We start from the raw sequence: 19,105 nt of genomic DNA, 5'->3' as shown, positions 1-19,105 counted from the left end.
ACAATTATTCGATTTACACTCCCTAACGTATGCACGGACTAACCTGTAAGTGTATAAATTATGCGCTTTGTGTATTTTCAGTTCTTGGAAAAGAGGTTCACCTGGGGAGTCTCATGGTACATCACATATCACACGGAGAATTTTTTTCTGAATCATGAATAATCTACGTATATTTGTGGCAGATGTGGTACCCCAGACAAGGCAGCAATAATTCAGATGACTGATGAAAAGGGAGTTATATATAAGCATTTTTACATGGCGTGGAAGGTACCTAAGGGAGAAAACCAGTCCAACTATCTGTGAAAATTTAGTGACAAGTGATAATATGTGGCTATTCCATGACATATCGTGGTCGAAAATGATCCCTAGGCTCTTAACTGAGCTCACTAGTTCAATTTTCTCTTAATTAAGTATGATGTCAGCAGGCAGCGTAGCGTTTTTGTTATTGGCTTAGAATAATATGGCTTTAGTTTTAGTAGTGTTAATTATGAGACCATTTTTAACGGACCACACCTGTAGTTTGTCCCTTGTAGCTGTTGAACGATGACGCAACACATGGCAGCCATGATGATCGCATGCAGCAGTGATTAGGTGGTCAGGTCTTTGCACGTGTAGCGATGGAGTCCGATGATTCCTTGCGCAGCAGGATGACACCAGGTCAGGTTTGCGCAACTGCAGAATTCCAGAAGAAAGTGTTGGAAGGCGTCTGCGTTCCACCACCGCTGCTGCCAATTATGTGTAATTATATGTATTATGTGTATGTGTAATTATGTGTATAATGATGGCCTCACAACTGAAAGTTTATTTTGGAAACAGCAGCGGAGAGAGGGTCCTGACTGCCCGCATGTAATGCAGCATCTAGTTCCTTAACTTGCCTCCGCCTGTAAGTTAACGAGACGAATTACTACATAGCAATTGAAGCAGCGATATTAAACGACTCACCGGTATTGCCGTCCCCAGTCGCAGCAGGACCCGGCTCCCATTTTGATGTGGACGTGTTCTACATGGCTCACGACTGAAACCTAGCTTTCGGGCTTACACCCCAAGTTAAACAACGCGAGATATTGAAGCGCAACAAACTGGTTTTAGCACAATATAACCAACCAATGTAAAAACCAAAGAATCCGCACCTGCCGTGCATGCGAGCATACCGGTAAAAATTTTAAATCGAGGCCAGAGGTCACATGGGAGGTCACTGATGCTGAACACTATTTCGCGTTTAAAATGGCAAAAAAAAACAAAGTTGGTAATGAAGAGTAGAATGTACACTTAGGAATGATAATTTTGTACTCTTTGTCATTTAAAAAAAGAACGCTTCGTTAATTGTTGAGGAAAGTTTGTAGGTTAAAATTGCGCTTACTACGGCACCTCTAGCGGGAGGTAATGCGCTCACGGGGGAACCTTTTTAATTGGTTTACTATGCCTGTTTTTTCCTTCTTTTTTTTTAGCAGCGGCGCGCGGTCGACGTTTTCGCCCTCTGTGGCCATTTGTTGAACTTGAGAGTGTTCGGGGCCTGGAGGGACGGAGGCGTAAACGTGAGCGGCCGGAGCGGTGCAGCCGCCTGGTGGCGCAAAACTCAAGCAGACAAACACAGCTAATTTGCAGTAACCAAGTGTATTTTACTTTGCTGCTAGTGTAAGATTTCGGCAGCAACACGATTAGGCCGCTGCCGAAAATTTGCGCCAGCAGCAGCATAGAATACACCAGGTGGCTGCGCAGTGCAGGATGTTCACGTTTACACTTCCGCTCATCAGGTAAAATGGCCAGTCTGCTTGCATTTACCCGACTACCGGACAAGCTAAATATATCTAATATGGCTTCACACTTCGATCCCTTACACGTTGTATCATCGTTACGAGTATCTTTGTCCATGTCGCTGCCGTCACTGAACCAACTGTATCGTTATCTTATATAGTCGTCGGACTATTATTTGAGCAGTTCCCTGCAATTCCTTCTTCAGTTAACATAACGGGAAACTAAAACGCAGAACCAACACCTATAAATGAGGCCCCTGACGAAGCTAACTTTTGTTGAAGCGCGGGAACGCTAGAGAAGGAATGGGGACATATACAGCTTGTGTCTAATAACTGAAAATGGGCTCTCTCTCACTGATCGCTGATCAAAGACCGCTGATCAGTTATCAGTTATCATATTTCTTTTGCTAACTGTGCATGCCTGTTCAATACCGACAGGGTGCATATTCGAAGGCCGTTTTACGGCATCCCCTCCATAATTCCCTTTTCAACTCATACGAGAAGGTTAACACAGCGGCCTTAAAAGCGAATGTCAAAATAACCAAAGGTAATGTGACCCCGTACACAACGGTGGTTTTATCGGTGAGATTTTTACCGATGGTCTTTGTTCTCCATTATGACCACAAACGACACCATTGATTTCACGCTCTCCTTTGGTTTTTTTGTTGTTTTTTTTCTTCATCCCGTGGTCGCCATAGTTGGGCACGTGTGACGTAGTTTAGCTCCTTGATGGAAGCTTGTGTATGAGCACGCGAGGATGGAATTTAGGTGGATGTCAACTTTTTCCATTCGTGAAACTTCCCGCACATATTCTCCGATCTTATCTGCCGCGTAAACTTGAGTGACGGTGCTGCGAGTGGAAGAACTGGTGTTTCCGAGGGTGATTCGATCATTGAACAGAGGCACTGCTCTACCAGAATAGCCCTTCTGTTCCGTCTAGTCCGCACGCGAGTATGTGTTTTGTGTCCCGGGACTCGCTTTCGCCACTGCATTAGATAATTTCTCCTCCTCCTGAACGTTTCCTAATTCTCCTTACTTCTCTATGTTACCCCTTGTCAAAGAAGAGTGCCAAGCGATTGCGTTTTCCATGCTTGTGGTTTTTTTTTTCGCATTCATTTGTTGTTAGCGGACTGGGCAAAGGAAGCGTTCGAACCCAACTGGAACAAAGTGTCGGTGGCGACGTCGAGCCCTCGACATGAGATGCAAGCCCAACGGGAACGATGTGCGCCGGAAGAAGCTATCTCGAACCCGCCTAGCCCTAACACCGATTCGCAGGGAGGCTTCGCCGTCGACAGTCATCCCGCAGACATAAAACTTCGCAAGAGACAATCGAGTGAGTCTGGTACGGTTCGCATTCGCATCGCTGGACTTGCATGATCTCCTGTCACAGCTTCCTAAACAACGGTATAACTGTAAAGATATACATTTTTCTGGCCTAACGGAGGAGCTCACAGAAGGAAAAAAGTACTAATAATTAAGTACACTAACGCCAACAGTAAAATTGCGGTTGCCATACAGAGCAATGTAGGGCCACACGGCCTTAAAGGGCCGAAGGCAATGGTGACGGTGGGCGTGGTGGAGGTTTCATTTTTGTCACGTTTTGTGCCGCACAACCTTCACCTTGGTGATGGCGTGGTTGCGTTGCTCGAACCTTGGCTAATTCGATGATGAACGTGGCCCTCGCTAATGCGCCGAATTTTTTTTCGCTAGATGCAGGAAAGAGAGCCTGTAGCGTGTTTGCTTGTTGTGGTGTTGCCATCATAGCGAAGAGCTTGCAACTGTGTTTCATATACGAACACAGCAAGACAAATCTCTGAAGCGAGCGTAAGCAAGCCAGGCGAGAGGCTACGCATCGTTGTTCAGCCTCTCACAATGCACGGGCACTCAGAAGGGCCCTGAATAGGCCATGGGACCGCGTGCGGTACTAGTTTCCCAGGCTTCGGCTCGGGTATAGCGCAAACAAAGCTAGTTTACCTGAACATGTCGTAGAACCCCATTGGCACGTTTTTGGAGGCGACCTATAAAGAGAACGCATGAGCGGGAGAACCGTAACATTCGATAACGGTAGACGAAGCAAAATGCTGCTATTACAGAAAACATTCTCTAAAGTTGAATAGAGAGCCAGATAACTATTGAAAACATGCCATATAAAGCTCGCGATCGATGCCTGGTTAAACACTTTTTTTGGATTTGTCGCAGCCGGAAAACTCACTAAATGAAACTTGTTATTTATATCTGTAGATTGGATCGCACGTTAGTTCCTAGCAGCCTCTTTTCGAGCACTATCAGCGGTTCCAGATGCCGCGCAGCCGTGTACCGAAGCAAACACGCAAGGTGCTCTCGACAGTGGCCGCGATCACGGAAAGTAGACGACAACTTCGTGCACCTCCTTTTCATTTTCGACGTCATGAGCAATGCTGCGATCTGCGACGATGCCTGACACGTGCGACCAGCGCTTGTGGCGTTCCGACGCCGCGCATTCGGGAGAAGCGAGGTCGGGCGTCCGCGCAAGCGCTTCCGCGTCGTGAACGCTAGTTGGCGGCGTGACGTGCGGACCTGTCTGCATCAGCTCCGCCAACCGAAGTTGACCTACTTGTTCCAATGTACCTTTTCCTCACAATTTCTACTGGAACGACTCCGGGAAGTTACAAGGAGCAATTGGATGGCGCATCTATCACGGTAGGTCCACTCAAACCTTTTTTGTGGGTCCTTTCTCCGACACCAAGGGTTAAGCCTATTTTGGCTTAGCACGACATCGGCTCCGCCGTAGCGCGGGAGGGCGCGGCCGCTCGCTTAGCCGACGCCAAAGAGCGTTCCAGAACATTCCGCTATGCCTTACGAGGCAATGGTAGAGGGAGAGCAAATCTCCAAAGAAGACGCCGAGTCCAACGGCTGGATTACCGCTCACAGGAAGCGGAACGCGGACAAAACCTGCGTCGAGAACGAGACGCGCAAGGCAAAGCAAAAAGGCGCCCGCGTTGGCGCCAAACAAGCCAGCCAGCTAAGAAAGGTTGCCGCAGCCTCCAGGCTACCGCGCCTGCCTAAATCCCACTTTCGAGTTGTCGACCGCCCGGGGGGAGGGCTGGACGTGCGAAAATGCAGTCAGATCAAAGTCACGAACGCCATTTTAATGGCGGCCAAGCTGCCCCCGGTGGCAGCCGAGGAGGATATCGTGTGTGCGAATGCAATGCAGAATATCTTTGTTATAAGCACACCCTCCGAATTGAACGCCAGTGCATACTCCAAAGTCCGGGAGATTATCTTGGCGGATAAACGGCACCCTATCGCGGCATACATTACGCCTCCGGGTAATACCTGCAGAGGCGTGGTCAGAGGCGTCGATGCCGATCTGCCCGAAGCTGCACTGCAAAGCCTTTTTGTCACACCCAGAAACCCGATGGTGCTCGGAGTCAGGCGCATAAAAGAGTCGACTACCGTGATCATACTGTTCAACGGCATGAAAGTGCCCAACTATGTCCGCTGCGGCCCCAACATGGTGCGCTGCGCGCTGTACGAGAGGCAAATAGACACTTGCCGCAACTGCGGACGAGTCGGTCACAGGCACGACGTTCGCCCCAGACCGACCGAAAAAGTGTGTGAAAAGTGCGGAACTTTGCAAACCACAAACGGACACGAATGTGTGCTACCCAAGTGCGCGCTTTGCGGAGACGCTCACGTCACCGGCGACCGAACTTGCAAGAACAGGTATCAAGTTCCTTATGTCGTGAGGAGACGACGCAGAAGAGGAAGGAAACGCGGCAACAAGAAGAACAACGCAATGAGCAACGCTGGGGGTCGAGGAACCCCAGCTCCAGCCACGACGCCAGCTACGAACGCTCCCAAGAACGCCACCGCGGAACGTTCTAGATCGAGATCCAGGAGCAGATCCCGGGTCCGGATCAACTCACAACCCACCTGGGCGGACAAGGCAGCCAAAACAGGTGAGACCCGTGCTCCCGCACAACAAGGGCAACTCCAAGAGCAAACGCTAGGCAAAATTCAATCACTCGAGCGCGAAAACGCGTCTCTTAAAAAGGAACTATCTGAAATTAAGTCATTATTGCAGGAAATGCAGCAGAGAGAACGCGCGATCGGCGGCCAAGCTGCCGCCTCTCTTAACAGAGGCGCTAAACGCAGGGCGAGCCCCGAGCCCATGGACGCGGAGACGCTTGACGTCTCGGGGATTAAGCAACTGCTTGACCAGCTAAGATCGAACATAGTTGCCGAAATTAGCCCCATCAAGCTCCAACTGAACGAGCACACAGCGAGGATCGAAATTTTAGAATCCGACAGACAGCTTGCGCTGCTCGGTACGCCCCCACTACGTAAGTAAAATGGCTGACTCAAGCAATCTAGTTATCTGGCAATGGAATTGCGCCAGCTTCCGCAAAAGGAAGGCAGTCTTGCAACAACTACTTAGCTCTGCTAACGAAAGGCCGTCAGTAATCCTCCTCCAGGAAACACTCACCGATGTGATCGCTCTTCACGACTACCATGCAGAAGCGCACTTTTCGGAGGGCAAAAGAGGGATAGCGACACTCGTCTCAAAGAGTCTCGCCTATTTACGTCACGACGTTAGGCCGAACTTAAAAGTCGAACACATCATGATCGAGCTCATCCAAAACGCTAAACTCAACCAATCCGTTTTCATTCTGAACGTGTACAGCTCGCCAGCCGACAGAAGGGAGACGTTTAACGCTCTCTTCCAGAAGGCATGTCAAATTGCAGGCGATCATCCGCTTATCATAGCAGGGGACTTTAACGCACAGCACCAAGATTGGGGTTACATCAAAGATACGGCCAAGGGCAAGGCCCTCGCGGCACAGATAGCAGCCTGCGGTCTCACCTTGGTCACCGATCCAAAATACCCCACCAGAATTGGCAACTCAGTCAGCAGGGATACCACGCCAGACCTGACCATGGTTAGGAATGCGGAGGAACCGGTATGGACCAATTTACAAGAGAACCTCAGCAGTGATCACTACATCAGCAGCCTCGCGATAAGAGTGTCATCACCGCCTCTCAGAAAATTCAGAGTAACGGATTGGGACCTCTTTAGAGCTATCAGAAAGAAGGACGAGACTAAATACAGCTCGTTAGAGGAATTATTCGCCCGCCTCCGAGAAGACGTTGCTGCTTCCACAAAGGAAATAGAGACGGACAAAGAGGTAGAGCGCATGGACAGTAGATTAGCACACCTGCTAGAAGCCAAAAACGCGCTACAGGCACAATGGAAAACACAAAAGTTAAATAGACGCCTACGCAAAAAGATTGCAGAACTTAATAAGCAAATAGATGAACATAGCCAAACCCTCGCTCGGCAACAATGGGACGAAGTATGCAACGCCGTCGACGGGCAAATGAGGAGCGGAGCAAAATGGAACATCCTCAAGCATCTGCTTGGGGACAAACAATCCAAAGCCAATCAGAGGCTCACTATTGATAGGCTCATCCACAACTTAAAGAACTCTGGCATGACCGAGAAACAAATTACAGACGAGTTGGCCTCGAGGTACCTCTGTATCGAACCCGGCTCAAACAATGACTACCTCTCTGCGACGCACGAGAACGAAACGGACCCTCTGGGCTCCCCCTTCACGTACGCGGAGCTGAGAGAGGTATTATACGAACTCAATTGCAGATCAGCACCGGGTCCCGAGGGGATCACAAATAAACTCTTAAAGAATTTGGATGATGGGGCCATCGAGCTCCTCACAAATAAAATCAATGAGGTTTGGGAGACAGGCGAGGTACCACTGGAGTGGCGTAACGCGACCGTAATCCTCATCCCGAAGCCAGGGAAACCCTTAGAGCTTGGCTCGCTCCGGCCGATTTCACTCACTTCCTGTGTGGGAAAGGTCGCCGAGCACGTCATCCTCAATAGGGCCACTAAATTCACAGAGGAAAGGAATCTATTTCCGTTTAATTAAATTGGATTCAGACCATCCATGTCCACACAGGACGTAATGCTGCTTCTAAAACACAAGATTATTGACAAGGCCTCCAGAGACACCAGAGCCGTCTTGGCACTGGACCTAGAAAAGGCCTTCGACAAGGTAACACACTCTCACATACTCGAATCGATTAAAGAAGCAGGTCTAGGAGACAAATTCTACAAGTACATCAGCTCCTTCCTAAAGGATAGAAAAGCCACTATTCGCCTAGGAGCTCTGGGCTCGAGAACATTCGATCTCGGACCCAGAGGCACCCCGCAAGGGGCAGTCCTCTCCCCGTTTTTATTTAACTTATCCATGAGAGCTCTTTCCCAAAAGCTGGCCGAGATTGAGGGTGTCGGTCACGCCTTCTACGCCGACGACATCACAGTCTGGTGCGAGGGAGGTAGCGACGGGTACATCGAAGAAAAATTACAAAGAGCGATCACAGTCGTTCAGGAGTTTCTTGCGAAGGCAGGACTCTGCCTGTCGGCTAAGAAATCGGAACTGCTACTATACCGACCCACAATCGGTGCAAAGAAAGGGACACCTCCCAATATCTCTATCACCACCGAGACCGGATCCGTCATTCCGGTAGTACACAGAATCAAAATCCTGGGCATGTTCCTGGAGGAGGACGGCAGTAATGACTACACCTTAGAGCGCATCGCTACCAAAGCTGATTCCATGACAAAGTTAATCACGAGGGTGGCCAACAAAAAAGGGGGGCTATCGGAGGATAATCTTAAGCGACTCTTCCACGCCTTCCTAATCAGCCACATTAACTATATAGCCCTGGCCCACAAATGGAGCAGAAGGGACGCGGCTAGGGTAGAAACAATCATTCGCAAGAGCATAAAAAAGGCACTAGGTCTCCCACAGAGCACCAGTACCGAAAGGCTGTTGGAGCTAGGTGTCCACAACACCTTTGAAGAGATAGTCGAGGCGCAACAGATGGCACAAGTTGCAAGACTCGCTTCCACGGAAGCCGGCAGACAGCTACTAGCGCATATCGGTCAAGGTTCGTGCATCACCAAACAGAGGGAGTGCGCGCTCCCCGTCAAAGTCAGAGAAATGTATTCAGTATCCCAGATACCTAGAAATATGCACCCTCAGCACAATTACGGCAGACGTAAAGCGAGGGCCAGGGCCCTTCTTAGCCTAGCGGCTAAGATTGAGGACAACGTCGCCTTCGTCGACGCTGCGCAATACGCTGCTTCCAATCATTTTGTTTCGGTGGCTGCATCGCTGCGGGGGGAGCTGCTGACGTCGCTTACGCATCAAAATGTGAACGCCGACAAAGCCGAACAGGTGGCCGTAGCCATCGCCATGGCCTCCACGAACCGTTCCACTATCTTCACAGACTCGCGAGCTGCCGTTAGAGCATTCATGAAAGGCTCGGTATGCAAGGAAGCCGCTCGCGTTCTCTCTGCAGCATCTTGGACAGGCAAAAAGCACTTAATCTGGCTCCCCGGTCACATGGGCAGCGATGCTCATGAAGCCGTCCCCAACGCCAATGAACTTGCTCACTCCCAGGCGCGAGATCTCACCCGCCGCGCCGGAAGTGGGCAATCGGAGGCTGGGGGATGGCAATGGCACAGGGACCCTCTCCTTACTTTTAACGAGGTCTGCAAGCACTATCAACTAGGGCGTCGGAAGTTTCCACTTCCACACCCACACCTAAACAGACCACAGGCAATCACCCTGCGAATGCTGCAGACGGAGACGTATCCGTCTCCATTTATTTGTTCAAAATTCCTAGGCGGCATCAACCCGGGCTGTCCGCGCTGTGGACATCCCAGATGCACTCTTAAGCACATGCTCTGGCAGTGCCTCGACTTGTGCGGGGGCTCAGGGTCTCCCTCTTCGGAGGAAGACTGGCTCCGGCTCGTCACCAGCTCCGCCAAGGAAGAGCAACTCAGGGCTGTCCAGAGAGCCCACGATATCGCCGAGAGTCTCAACCTCCCGGCTCCGTCGTGGGTGCGGTCCGCAGACGCAGCCCCCTAACGGGGACACTCATCGTCTTCTCAGGACCAAAATAAAAGTTCTTTGTCTGTCTGTCTGTCTGTCTGTCTGTCTGTCTGTCTGTCTGTCTGTCTGTCTGTCTGTCTGTCTGTCTGTCTGTCTGTCTGTCTGTCTGTCTGTCTGTCTGTCTGTCTGTCTGTCTGTTCCGCGTCGTGAAACGGGCGTTCTCTCGCCACACTTGCAGCAGCTGTGAGTGCGGCGAACGAGGCAGAGTCGGTTGCGCGCCGTCTTTCGACGCAACAACCGGAAATCAAAACGTAACTAATGAGTCGTGAAGCGTAACTAGTTAGCCACGTGCTTGTTTTCGTTGGTTATGACTTGATGCTGCCTGGGGATCAAGCCTTTCGAATGTTTCGGAGCGTATGTGTGCCATAAGGTAATTTTTCACTTTGTTTAAGACAGTTTACGACAGATGCTTTCCACGGGGAAAGAAAGCTATTGTCACTAAACGCAATCTGCATAAACCTGCGTGGCGCTAATTCATGTCAAAACGATCTAGAAATCCAAGATGTCCGAGTACTTTTTGTTTGCCATGAATCCAGTTGCCTTCAGTGCATTTAGCCCTACAAAGCCTGAACGCCATTCCACGTCCAACAAAATTAAAGCAACTTGTTTGTACTTGTTTCTGGTCATGGCGAGCATGTTGTTACAAAGAAAACAGTGAAATCATAATTGAGTACAGATCGGTAGCATTTGATTTACGTAATTAGTAATTGATTTCCTGAACTATGCACAGCTTAAAACGACCTGCAGCATATCAAAACCGCTAGTATTACGTTTCCTATGCTTCAATCATTGCTCTTAGGCATCAAATTCAACTTAACAGGTATGATACGTCGGGCTTTGTGAGGTTAAACAATAATATTCTAAAACAAAATAAATAGTTAAGTGAGCTTGTAATTGATGACGTACCTGCGTCTCGCTCTACACTTTCAAGCAAATTCCGCGAGATTTTTCAAGTTTTGCGGCCACTTGCGATGTCAGAGCTAGTAGCTACATCTCCGATATAACGAATTAGTCGTCCGCCTTTAACTTAACTGATGCTAAAAAGTACTCAGTTTGCTGTTGAACTTGAGATATACAAACTTAGTTGATTATGATCGACAACAAATTAGGCAAATTAGTTTTACAGTTAACACCTTAGTACCATTTCTGAGACACAATTCAAACCTGTCTTTCAAATCGGACATGTTTCCTACAGCAAAGAACAATGCAAGGGTTTCTGGTATATTTAAAAATGGTGACAGAAATCACTTATATAACTATTGCCCTATCTGTGTTCTCCCTGTATTTTGTGAGGCCTTGTAAATGCTTATGCTAACACGAATGAAGGTCTTTCAGAAAGCACAATTAGTTGCAAAGTCACTTTGGGTTTAGGGAAAATCCGCTGAATCAGTCCTCATATTGCAAGATTGCCTATTTTAGGTAATATTGAACAAAAATAAAAGTAACACTGGAAGTGTTCGTCGATAATTAAAAAAGCGCTTTAACTGCTGAATCGCAAAATGTTGATCTTCAGAAATGCAGTGTGCGTGGCGTTCCTCCTATCTTTTTTTCAGTCCTGTTGAAAGTGCCGAAGACAGGTTGTTTTTATCTTTTCGTATATATTCAATACGCGCTTATTTCAATGGGGCGTTCCTAAGGGCAACTTTTTAGAGTGATTTATTTTTAACGTATATGCGAGCAACATTATGAGCATAGCCAATGAATTAAAATACATCGTGTACGCGGACAACACCATTCTTTTTCTGACCTCACGAGAGCTCGTAAACCGAGGTAATGCCGTTCCAAACACACGATACTTGCTCTGGAGCAAGTGGATTGCTAGTAAAGACTAAAAAATAATGCAATTAGCATTCTTCGCCCAGTTCACGCATGTTAAGTATGTCTACCCAGGGACCCGAGTTGTCCGCACCGACCCGGGTCGCCAGGCACGCGCTTCTGGTCGCGACGCCTTCGTGGCTCCGTCACTGTCGTTCCAGCTTCTTCGTGCGAGTCTTGCCATGCAGTCGTTGTCGTGTGGTCACCCCATCATGCGTAATGCCGTCGCATGAAGGAACAACGGCCAAGTAATGACGACGACGGCATGATAATTGTATTACAAGAGTGGCACGTGTAGTTGTTTATCTTTCTCGAGTGACCGCTTTTCACTGTCTGACAAGTGTGATCGCCCAGCGCGGGACGCGCCCGCACGTATAGCAAGCTTCTCGAATGTTATCGATGGTTCTATTGTCACCTAGGCTGGTGTGATCTAAGGTTCTATTCTCGACACGCATGGCGGCTGCACGACCGCTATTATCCGCCATGTTGACTCTCTTATTGGCTGTCGAGAGCTCACGTGCCTTGAAACGTGCCAGGAAACGGAAGTTTTGCAAAATGCAATTTTGCCTTTTCATCAAGATGACGAAACGTGACGTGGGGTTGAAAATTTTATCGTCTAATATATATATGTTTTGGTCCTTGGCAGCTATATTGCGGCGTTAACGCTTCAAAAAGAAAGTGAGCGATAGCGTGCAGAAGCCATTGCAATGCATCTGCAATTTCGCGAACATGTGGAGGCGATCCAAGATAGCCGCCATGTCAGCTTGCTGATTGGCTGAAGGAATACGCCTTGGGGAGCGTCACAGGAAGGGCCTTTTCGTAAACATCGAAACAGGTGGGGAAACGGCGACGTAGGTCGGGGCTGCAGGCGGAGACGCTTGCGTAGATGAAATGCTGCCAGCAGGAGCCGAAGCTGCATTTTCGCCGTTGCGACCGCTGTGAAGCTCCATGACGGGTACGGGGAATGTCCACCTCCACCAAATTAATGTTACGTGAAGCTGAAGAATGATAGGTGTAACGTTAAGGGATAAGAAAAGAGCAGATTGGGTTAGGGAACAAACGCGAGTTAATGACATCTTAGTTGAAATCAAGAAAAAGAAATGGGCATGGGCAGGACATGTAATGAGGAGGGAAGATAACCGATGGTCATTAAGGGTTACGGACTGGATCCCAAGGAAAGGGAAGCGTAGCAGGGGGCGGCAGAAAGTCAGGTGGGCGGATGAGATTAAGAAGTTTGCAGGGACGGCATGGCCACAATTAGTACATGACCGGGGTTGTTGGAGAAGTATGGGAGAGGCCTTTGCCCTGCAGTGGGCGTAACCAGGCTGATGATGATGATGATGATGAAGCTGAAGCCGAATACTATTTACAATTTATTTACAGGTAAGCTCACGGAGGCCAAAATGGCGACGCTATATCAAAACCGGCACACACGTCGTCTTCGTCGTCCTCAGTGCAGCCACACTGTGGCGGCTGTTCCGTAGCAATATCGTAACTAAAGAGAAAAATGATTTCTTCTGCATCAATAAATTACCTTTCTACGACGCCAAAAACACCACTCTTACCACGTTAAGACGCTTGGTAAGCCAGAAAAAGCGCAAGAACGAAAGACGGGTGGCGACGCCTCCTCGAAGTTCCCGCACCTGGTCGCTGTGACGTCATGGATTTTGATTGCATGTTCTAGGGCCTACTTAAGTATGTAGCGGTACAGATTGACTGCATTGTGTTCTAAAGGAACCGAATATTAAACTTGGCAAGTTTCGGGAACGGTCACTCAGCCAACGCGGCCCGAATCCGAAAACATACTTTAGAATCCCTGACGTCACACAGACGTACCGGCGTCGGGGTTTGAGCGCGAAATTCAAATACTAAAGTAAATTAAATTATGGGGTTTTACGTGCCAAAACCACTTTCTGATTATGAGGCACGCCGTAGTGGAAGACTCCGGAAATTTCGACCACCTGGGGTTCTTTAACGTGCACCTAAATCTAAGTACACGGGTGCTTTCGCATTTTGCCCCCATCGAAATGCGGCCGCCGTGGCCGGGATTCGATCCCGCGACCTTGTGCTCGGCAGCCTAACACCATAGCCACTGAGCAACCACGGCGGGTAAATTCAAATACTGAAACTTTGACCTTCATTTTCTCATCTAATACTCAAACTATTATTTTGAAATGACTGCCTGCAGAGTTCTCAAACAACGTTTTATTAGTCTAAACTGATTTATTTTTTCGCTTTAGTCTCCCTTTAAAGCAAGGTAACAATTAAGGTTTCTTTGAGGACACCCTTCAGAAATGTATTGGTTAAACGGTAACGAATATTTTATTATCGTTTACTTAATGCAAACTATTATATTCATTTCTATACTTATGTGGTTCTTACAATGCATGGCACTTTGTAACTGTTCGCGCTAGAGCTAAAAGTAAAAGAAAATCTGCCTGTTTTCGCTCTATGGCGCCGTGATACAACAAAACACAACCAGAACAGAAGATGTAGCCAAACACTTGATGCGTGGCGAGCGGTGCTTTTGTTAGCGTGGTTAGCGTTGCATGGCGGGGTGCTTTACTTACAGAAAGGCCCAGTTTCACCCGAAAGGGAAAGCATTGGACAATTACGGATCGTTGTTCTGTGCGCAAAGTAGCGATTGGTTCTTGGTCATTTGCGTTCGCGAAGAACGCAGCCCCTGAAGAACTTTGATCGGTTAGTGTGAAGGCAAAAAGGTGACGAACACACATTGAAACCAACAACGAAGACAAATTTACTTCTAAAAATATATACCAATACAAAATAACAAGGAAATCGACGAAATAGAAGAAACAGTGAAACGTGCGTAGCTCCTCCGCCAGTAAAGCTAGAGCGCTGCATAAAACACACTATCACAAAAGCAGTCGAATACTCTGACGTAGTAAGTGCAACCTTGAATCGTTGTTGTGTACTTGTGGCGGGGTTCGTATCGCAACTGGGTTACCGACCACGTCTCTGTTGCCAGTTCTGTCCAGACTTTCGTTCGACGTGCCACTAGCGTTGTTACACATTTACTCTAGGCCGCAGAAGAAACCACAAACACGGCACTAATGTGTAAGGAAGCGGCCGTTGAACAAGAAGTGAAGTCAACCAACTATATAGTGCTGCAATGCCGCCTTGTAGGTATGGTATCCTTGAATGCGATTGTAGCGCATACAGACGAGGACACGAGAAGGCACACCAAAGACACAGACACAGCGCTAATGGGAAAGAAAGGGCCCGTTGAACCGGAAATGAAGTCAACTATAGTGCTGCAATGCCGCCTTGTAGGTATGGCATCTCTGAGTGGGGTTGTATCGCACATAGACGAGGACACGAGAAGGCACACGAAAGACATAGACACAGCGCTAATGGGAAAGAAAGGGACCGTTGAACCGGAAGTGAAGTCAACTATAGTGTCGCAATGCCACCTTGCAGGTATGGCACCTTTGAGTGCGACTGTAGCGCATATAGACAAGGACACGAGAAGTCACACGAAAGGCAAAGACACGGCGCTAATGGGAAAGAAAGGGCCCGTTGAACAAGAAGTGAATTCGACTATATTGCTGCAATGCGGCCTTGTAGGTATGTCATCTCTGAGTGTAGTGTCGCATATAGACAAGGACACGAGAAGGCACACGAAAGACACAGACACGGCCCTAATGTGTAAGAAAGGGCACTTTGAACGAGAAGTCAAGTCAACTATAGTGCCGCAATGCCACCTTGCAGGTATGGCATCATTAAGTGCGATTGTAGCGCATATATACGAGGACTCAAGAAGGCGCACGAAAGATGCAGACACGGCGCTAATGTGCAAGAACGGGCTAGTTGAACAAGTGAAGTCAACTATAGTGCTCCAATTCCGCCTTGTAGCTATGGCATGATTGAGGGTGATGGTAGCGCATATAGAAGAGGACAGAAGAAGGCCCACGAAAGATACAGACACGGCTCCGTGCCTCTGTCTTTCGTACGCCTTCTTGCGTCTTCGTCTATATAAAATACAAATAAATACAAATATGCCTTTATTTCCATAAGCGGACAATTTATGGGAGATTTAAGGAAAAAGTTGCTCGCAGCAACTTGACGGGCCTTAAACCCGGTCTGAGGGCAGCAGCAGAAGGCACAGGCACTGATTTAGAACCGACAAAACAATACATACGCAAAAGAAAACAATGACAAGTTGGCTTAGACAGTATGCCAGCAAACAGAAATGCAATGAAAAAGAAAACATTACAAACCACAAAAACAACGCAATCGACAGTGTACACTAGAACAACAGAAGTAGCGATAGAATCATTAACAAAGTCATCATTGTAGGAAAGAATTAGACATGATTGAGCCGTTGACAGAGGCTAATATCAAACGGAGATGTGTGACGACAGTCTACTTCAGAAAACAGTCACAAACAACAAATCAATTCGTCTTCAAATATCACTGAAATGCTCATATAAATGCGATACAGGACAGGAAGTGACATCTATGTTATTACATTTAAGCGTGTTTAATAGGCGTGGTAAACGATGGTACAACATTTGAAGAGCATAGTTAGTGCGAGGGTGCGGCACATACCAGTGTTCAGGTGACCGTGTACTGTATTCTGTTCTGTTCCTAATTAATTGTGCTAACGACGTGATGTATGACTGGCTTTGCTTTGCTTCTTTACGATAGGCTAGTAACAGCCTCAACTCCAACAGAGAATGCAGTGTGAGTAAATTCAACTGTTTGACTTGAGGTGCAGTGTGAGCGTCTACTGGAGCATCACAGATGCTACATATTGCCTTTGCGATGCGCTACCATCATACTGCAAGCCCCCATTATATGTCCTGCCTCATAATCTCATCTTGGTGCTGGCACGTAATACCTCAGAATTTAATTTTCCAATTCAATTCTTTCAAAGCAGAGGTGTTTTAGCTTCCCTGCCCAGGGCTTGGCAAGACTAGTTTGGTCAATATCTCATCTGCACGGCTCAGCAGAAGCTGTCGCATAAGATAAGAAAATCGCTGTTTTGGCATAAATATCAACTAGCAGCGATAGGAAGGTAGCAAAAGCGACAGATCCAGCGCACTTTTTGGCACCTACGCTAAGCAAAAGTCTGTTGAGGCGTTATAATGAAATTCTATGCAAAAAGAAACATGGCGTGCGCAAGTGTATTTTATTTCCCGCTACGCGCAAGGAGCTGTTTTTCTCTCATTGCAGAAATGTATACAGCGAAGCTTTTTAGAGCGCAGCTAGGTGTCAGTTCCTGCGTTTAGCGTAGGCGTCCCTCGGCGTAACCGAGCGAAGGAGCCCAGCGAAGAATGAAAGAGCAATGGCCGAGTGTAGGTGGTGGGTTGAAGTACGGCGATAGCGAAGGGAACGCGGGGAGGGAAGCCGTGGAGGCCGCAGCGGAGTGGGAGGGGGAGGGTATGGTGAAAGTTCGAGACGAAAGCGTTGTGCTGCGCAAGAGGGGCACTGCAGCGACGATCGCTACGAGATGGCGCCAGAGTAGCGCGCCGTGGTCTGTTCACCGATGGCACGTGGCGAGCGCGTCCACGGATGCCATATATGGGAACAAAGTGCTGCATGAGCGGAGGTCTGTCTGCGGCGGCTGCTGTGAATCGCTAACCCACACGCTGCCTCTCGCGAGCTCCCGATTAGCGAAGTGGTCGTGCCACACTTCGCTCCGTTTGCAATGCGCCGCGCGAGACGGATTATCCGCGCCTGCCCATATATCGCGATATGAAAACACGCATTTAGCTCAAATTTTGTCATATGGAGTACCGTAATCCTCGATGAATTTTTTTATATAAACTTCCTGCGGTTATGGCTTGGGTCATCGGTTTCTCGCATGACAGGCACGACAGAGAGGACCAACAATGCGGTTCCAGTGAGTTTGCCTCTGTTCTGCTTAATTAAAGCCATATTGTATCGCGACATAAAATCTGCACATCTGATGTCGGCTCAAAGTGTGTCTAAAGCACACGGACACCTCCTAATGCAATAGCCTATGATATTCAGTTGCTTCTTTGACTTCCATAATTTCAAATGGGTGAAGTATGGGCTACCCCATACCTAATCCATTTTGCATGTGCCACTGTGTACGTGCCCATTCTCGGCCATTCATCGAGAACGTGCATCTGCCGCTGTGGCACACGGGGTATGAAGGGGTTCAAATAACTGTGTTTACATATGTATCGTACTTCGCTGTGCACATACAGCTCTCATCTAGATGTTGATGTGTGGCCTCTGATCTCGTTGTTGTCTTTAGTGTGCGACCTCTCCATTCTTTATCTGACAAACGCTATACACCGCCTTCGTCAGAGTACAGGGCTGAATTGCGTGCTGAATTTTGAAAAAGAACTTTATATATATATAACAAATACGCATCCCATTTAATGGCATATCATTTAGTTAACCGCTTCGCATCATATAGATCCCTACGTGTGCGTTAAGTTTGCATAACTCTTATTTATTCTCGTTTGGCTTAGCCGTAACGTGTTCTGCAGTGTAGGAAATGCGTGCCTGCCAGGCAGGATGCTCGTTCTTGGCGTTCCGATGGCGCTTCTGTCCAATGACACAGGCGCAAAAGGCATGCTGCCGCAATGCTGGTTTTCGATACGCTCAGTCTTACACGCGCTTTCTGCGAATGTGACACCACAGTGCCACAGTGCGCCAATGGTGCTACCCATGAGACCCATGCGACTGCGTTTGACACAGTCTCTAGGATAGACCCAGTTTTGATTACACCATCTCTGGAATTAGCCCACTTCACTAGACGAGAAATCGACCGGGCAGGCAAGCGTATAAAAAAGGAATGAAGTCGAGAGAAAGGAGTACATGATATCATACCAGCCTACCACTTGTGCCGTCTTTCTAGTGGCGCTAAACGAAGCAGTAACTCACCACACGCTAGTATTGTGCATACAGTGTGCCTAGAGCGCCATTGGTCACTTCAAGTTCCCATCCATTTGCGCACCGTCTCTTTGCCCTTAACGAGGTCGAACGCTTGCCTCTTCTGCTCCTGTGAAGCCTTTTCTCTCCCGTAATGTCCCACTGCCTTCATTCTACTACCTTCTAGCTTTGTGCACGGTGACAAACTGTTCCCGCTTGCTCTGACGCAGGTGTAACAGTAAACTGCTGTCACCCTGGCTTCGTGCGCTCGGAAATCGCTGTTCGCAGCAGCGATATTCAAACGTGGCTATTCAACTTGCTGCTAAACTTCTACGGCAAGGTGAGTGCCTCCTGATTGTTTTTCACGGGGCAAATGTTCCCAATGGTGTGCCTCCTGTTAAGTATCGTGCCTTTCTGCTCATAATGGCTAAATAGTTATGCTACCATTTCCAGTGGACAGCATAGGGGAAATTGTACTTACTAATTGAATTAAAGAAATGATAAATTAATGGCAATGAGAGTGAATAAAAAAACAACTTGCCACAGGCAGGGAATGATTCCACGTCTTCGCATTACGCGTGCGATGCTCTAACTGAGCTACCGCGGCGCCGTTTCCCCATCCACTTCCTTGGCTATTTATGTGTTACTTCTAGAACTAACCTTGGAAGTATTAGCCAGGGCCACCACTGGACGCGCTCC

At 48.1% G+C, this 19,105-nt stretch overlaps 1 protein-coding gene across 3 annotated transcripts in view; it reads left to right on the top strand.

Annotated features, from left to right (window-relative positions):
* LOC142571305 (retinol dehydrogenase 12-like) overlaps positions 1-19,105 on the top strand; it is a 170,381-nt gene that overhangs the window by 135,024 nt on the left and 16,252 nt on the right. Inside the window, exons 6-7 of one of the 3 annotated variants that reach the window (XM_075679558.1) lie at positions 2,881-3,087; positions 18,637-18,746. In XM_075679558.1, the coding sequence (XP_075535673.1) occupies positions 2,881-3,087; positions 18,637-18,746 (317 nt within the window). Of the gene's footprint in view, positions 1-2,880; positions 3,097-18,636; positions 18,747-19,105 lie in introns of all 3 variants that reach the window. The other 2 variants (XM_075679557.1, XM_075679559.1) reach the window with 2 other exon arrangements.

This window comes from Dermacentor variabilis, chromosome 2 (genome assembly GCF_050947875.1).
Source record: "Dermacentor variabilis isolate Ectoservices chromosome 2, ASM5094787v1, whole genome shotgun sequence".
In the NCBI taxonomy this organism is placed as follows: Eukaryota; Metazoa; Arthropoda; class Arachnida; order Ixodida; family Ixodidae; genus Dermacentor; species Dermacentor variabilis.
Note: the sequence above shows the minus strand (reverse complement) of the source record. Positions and strands in the feature narration are given on the sequence as shown.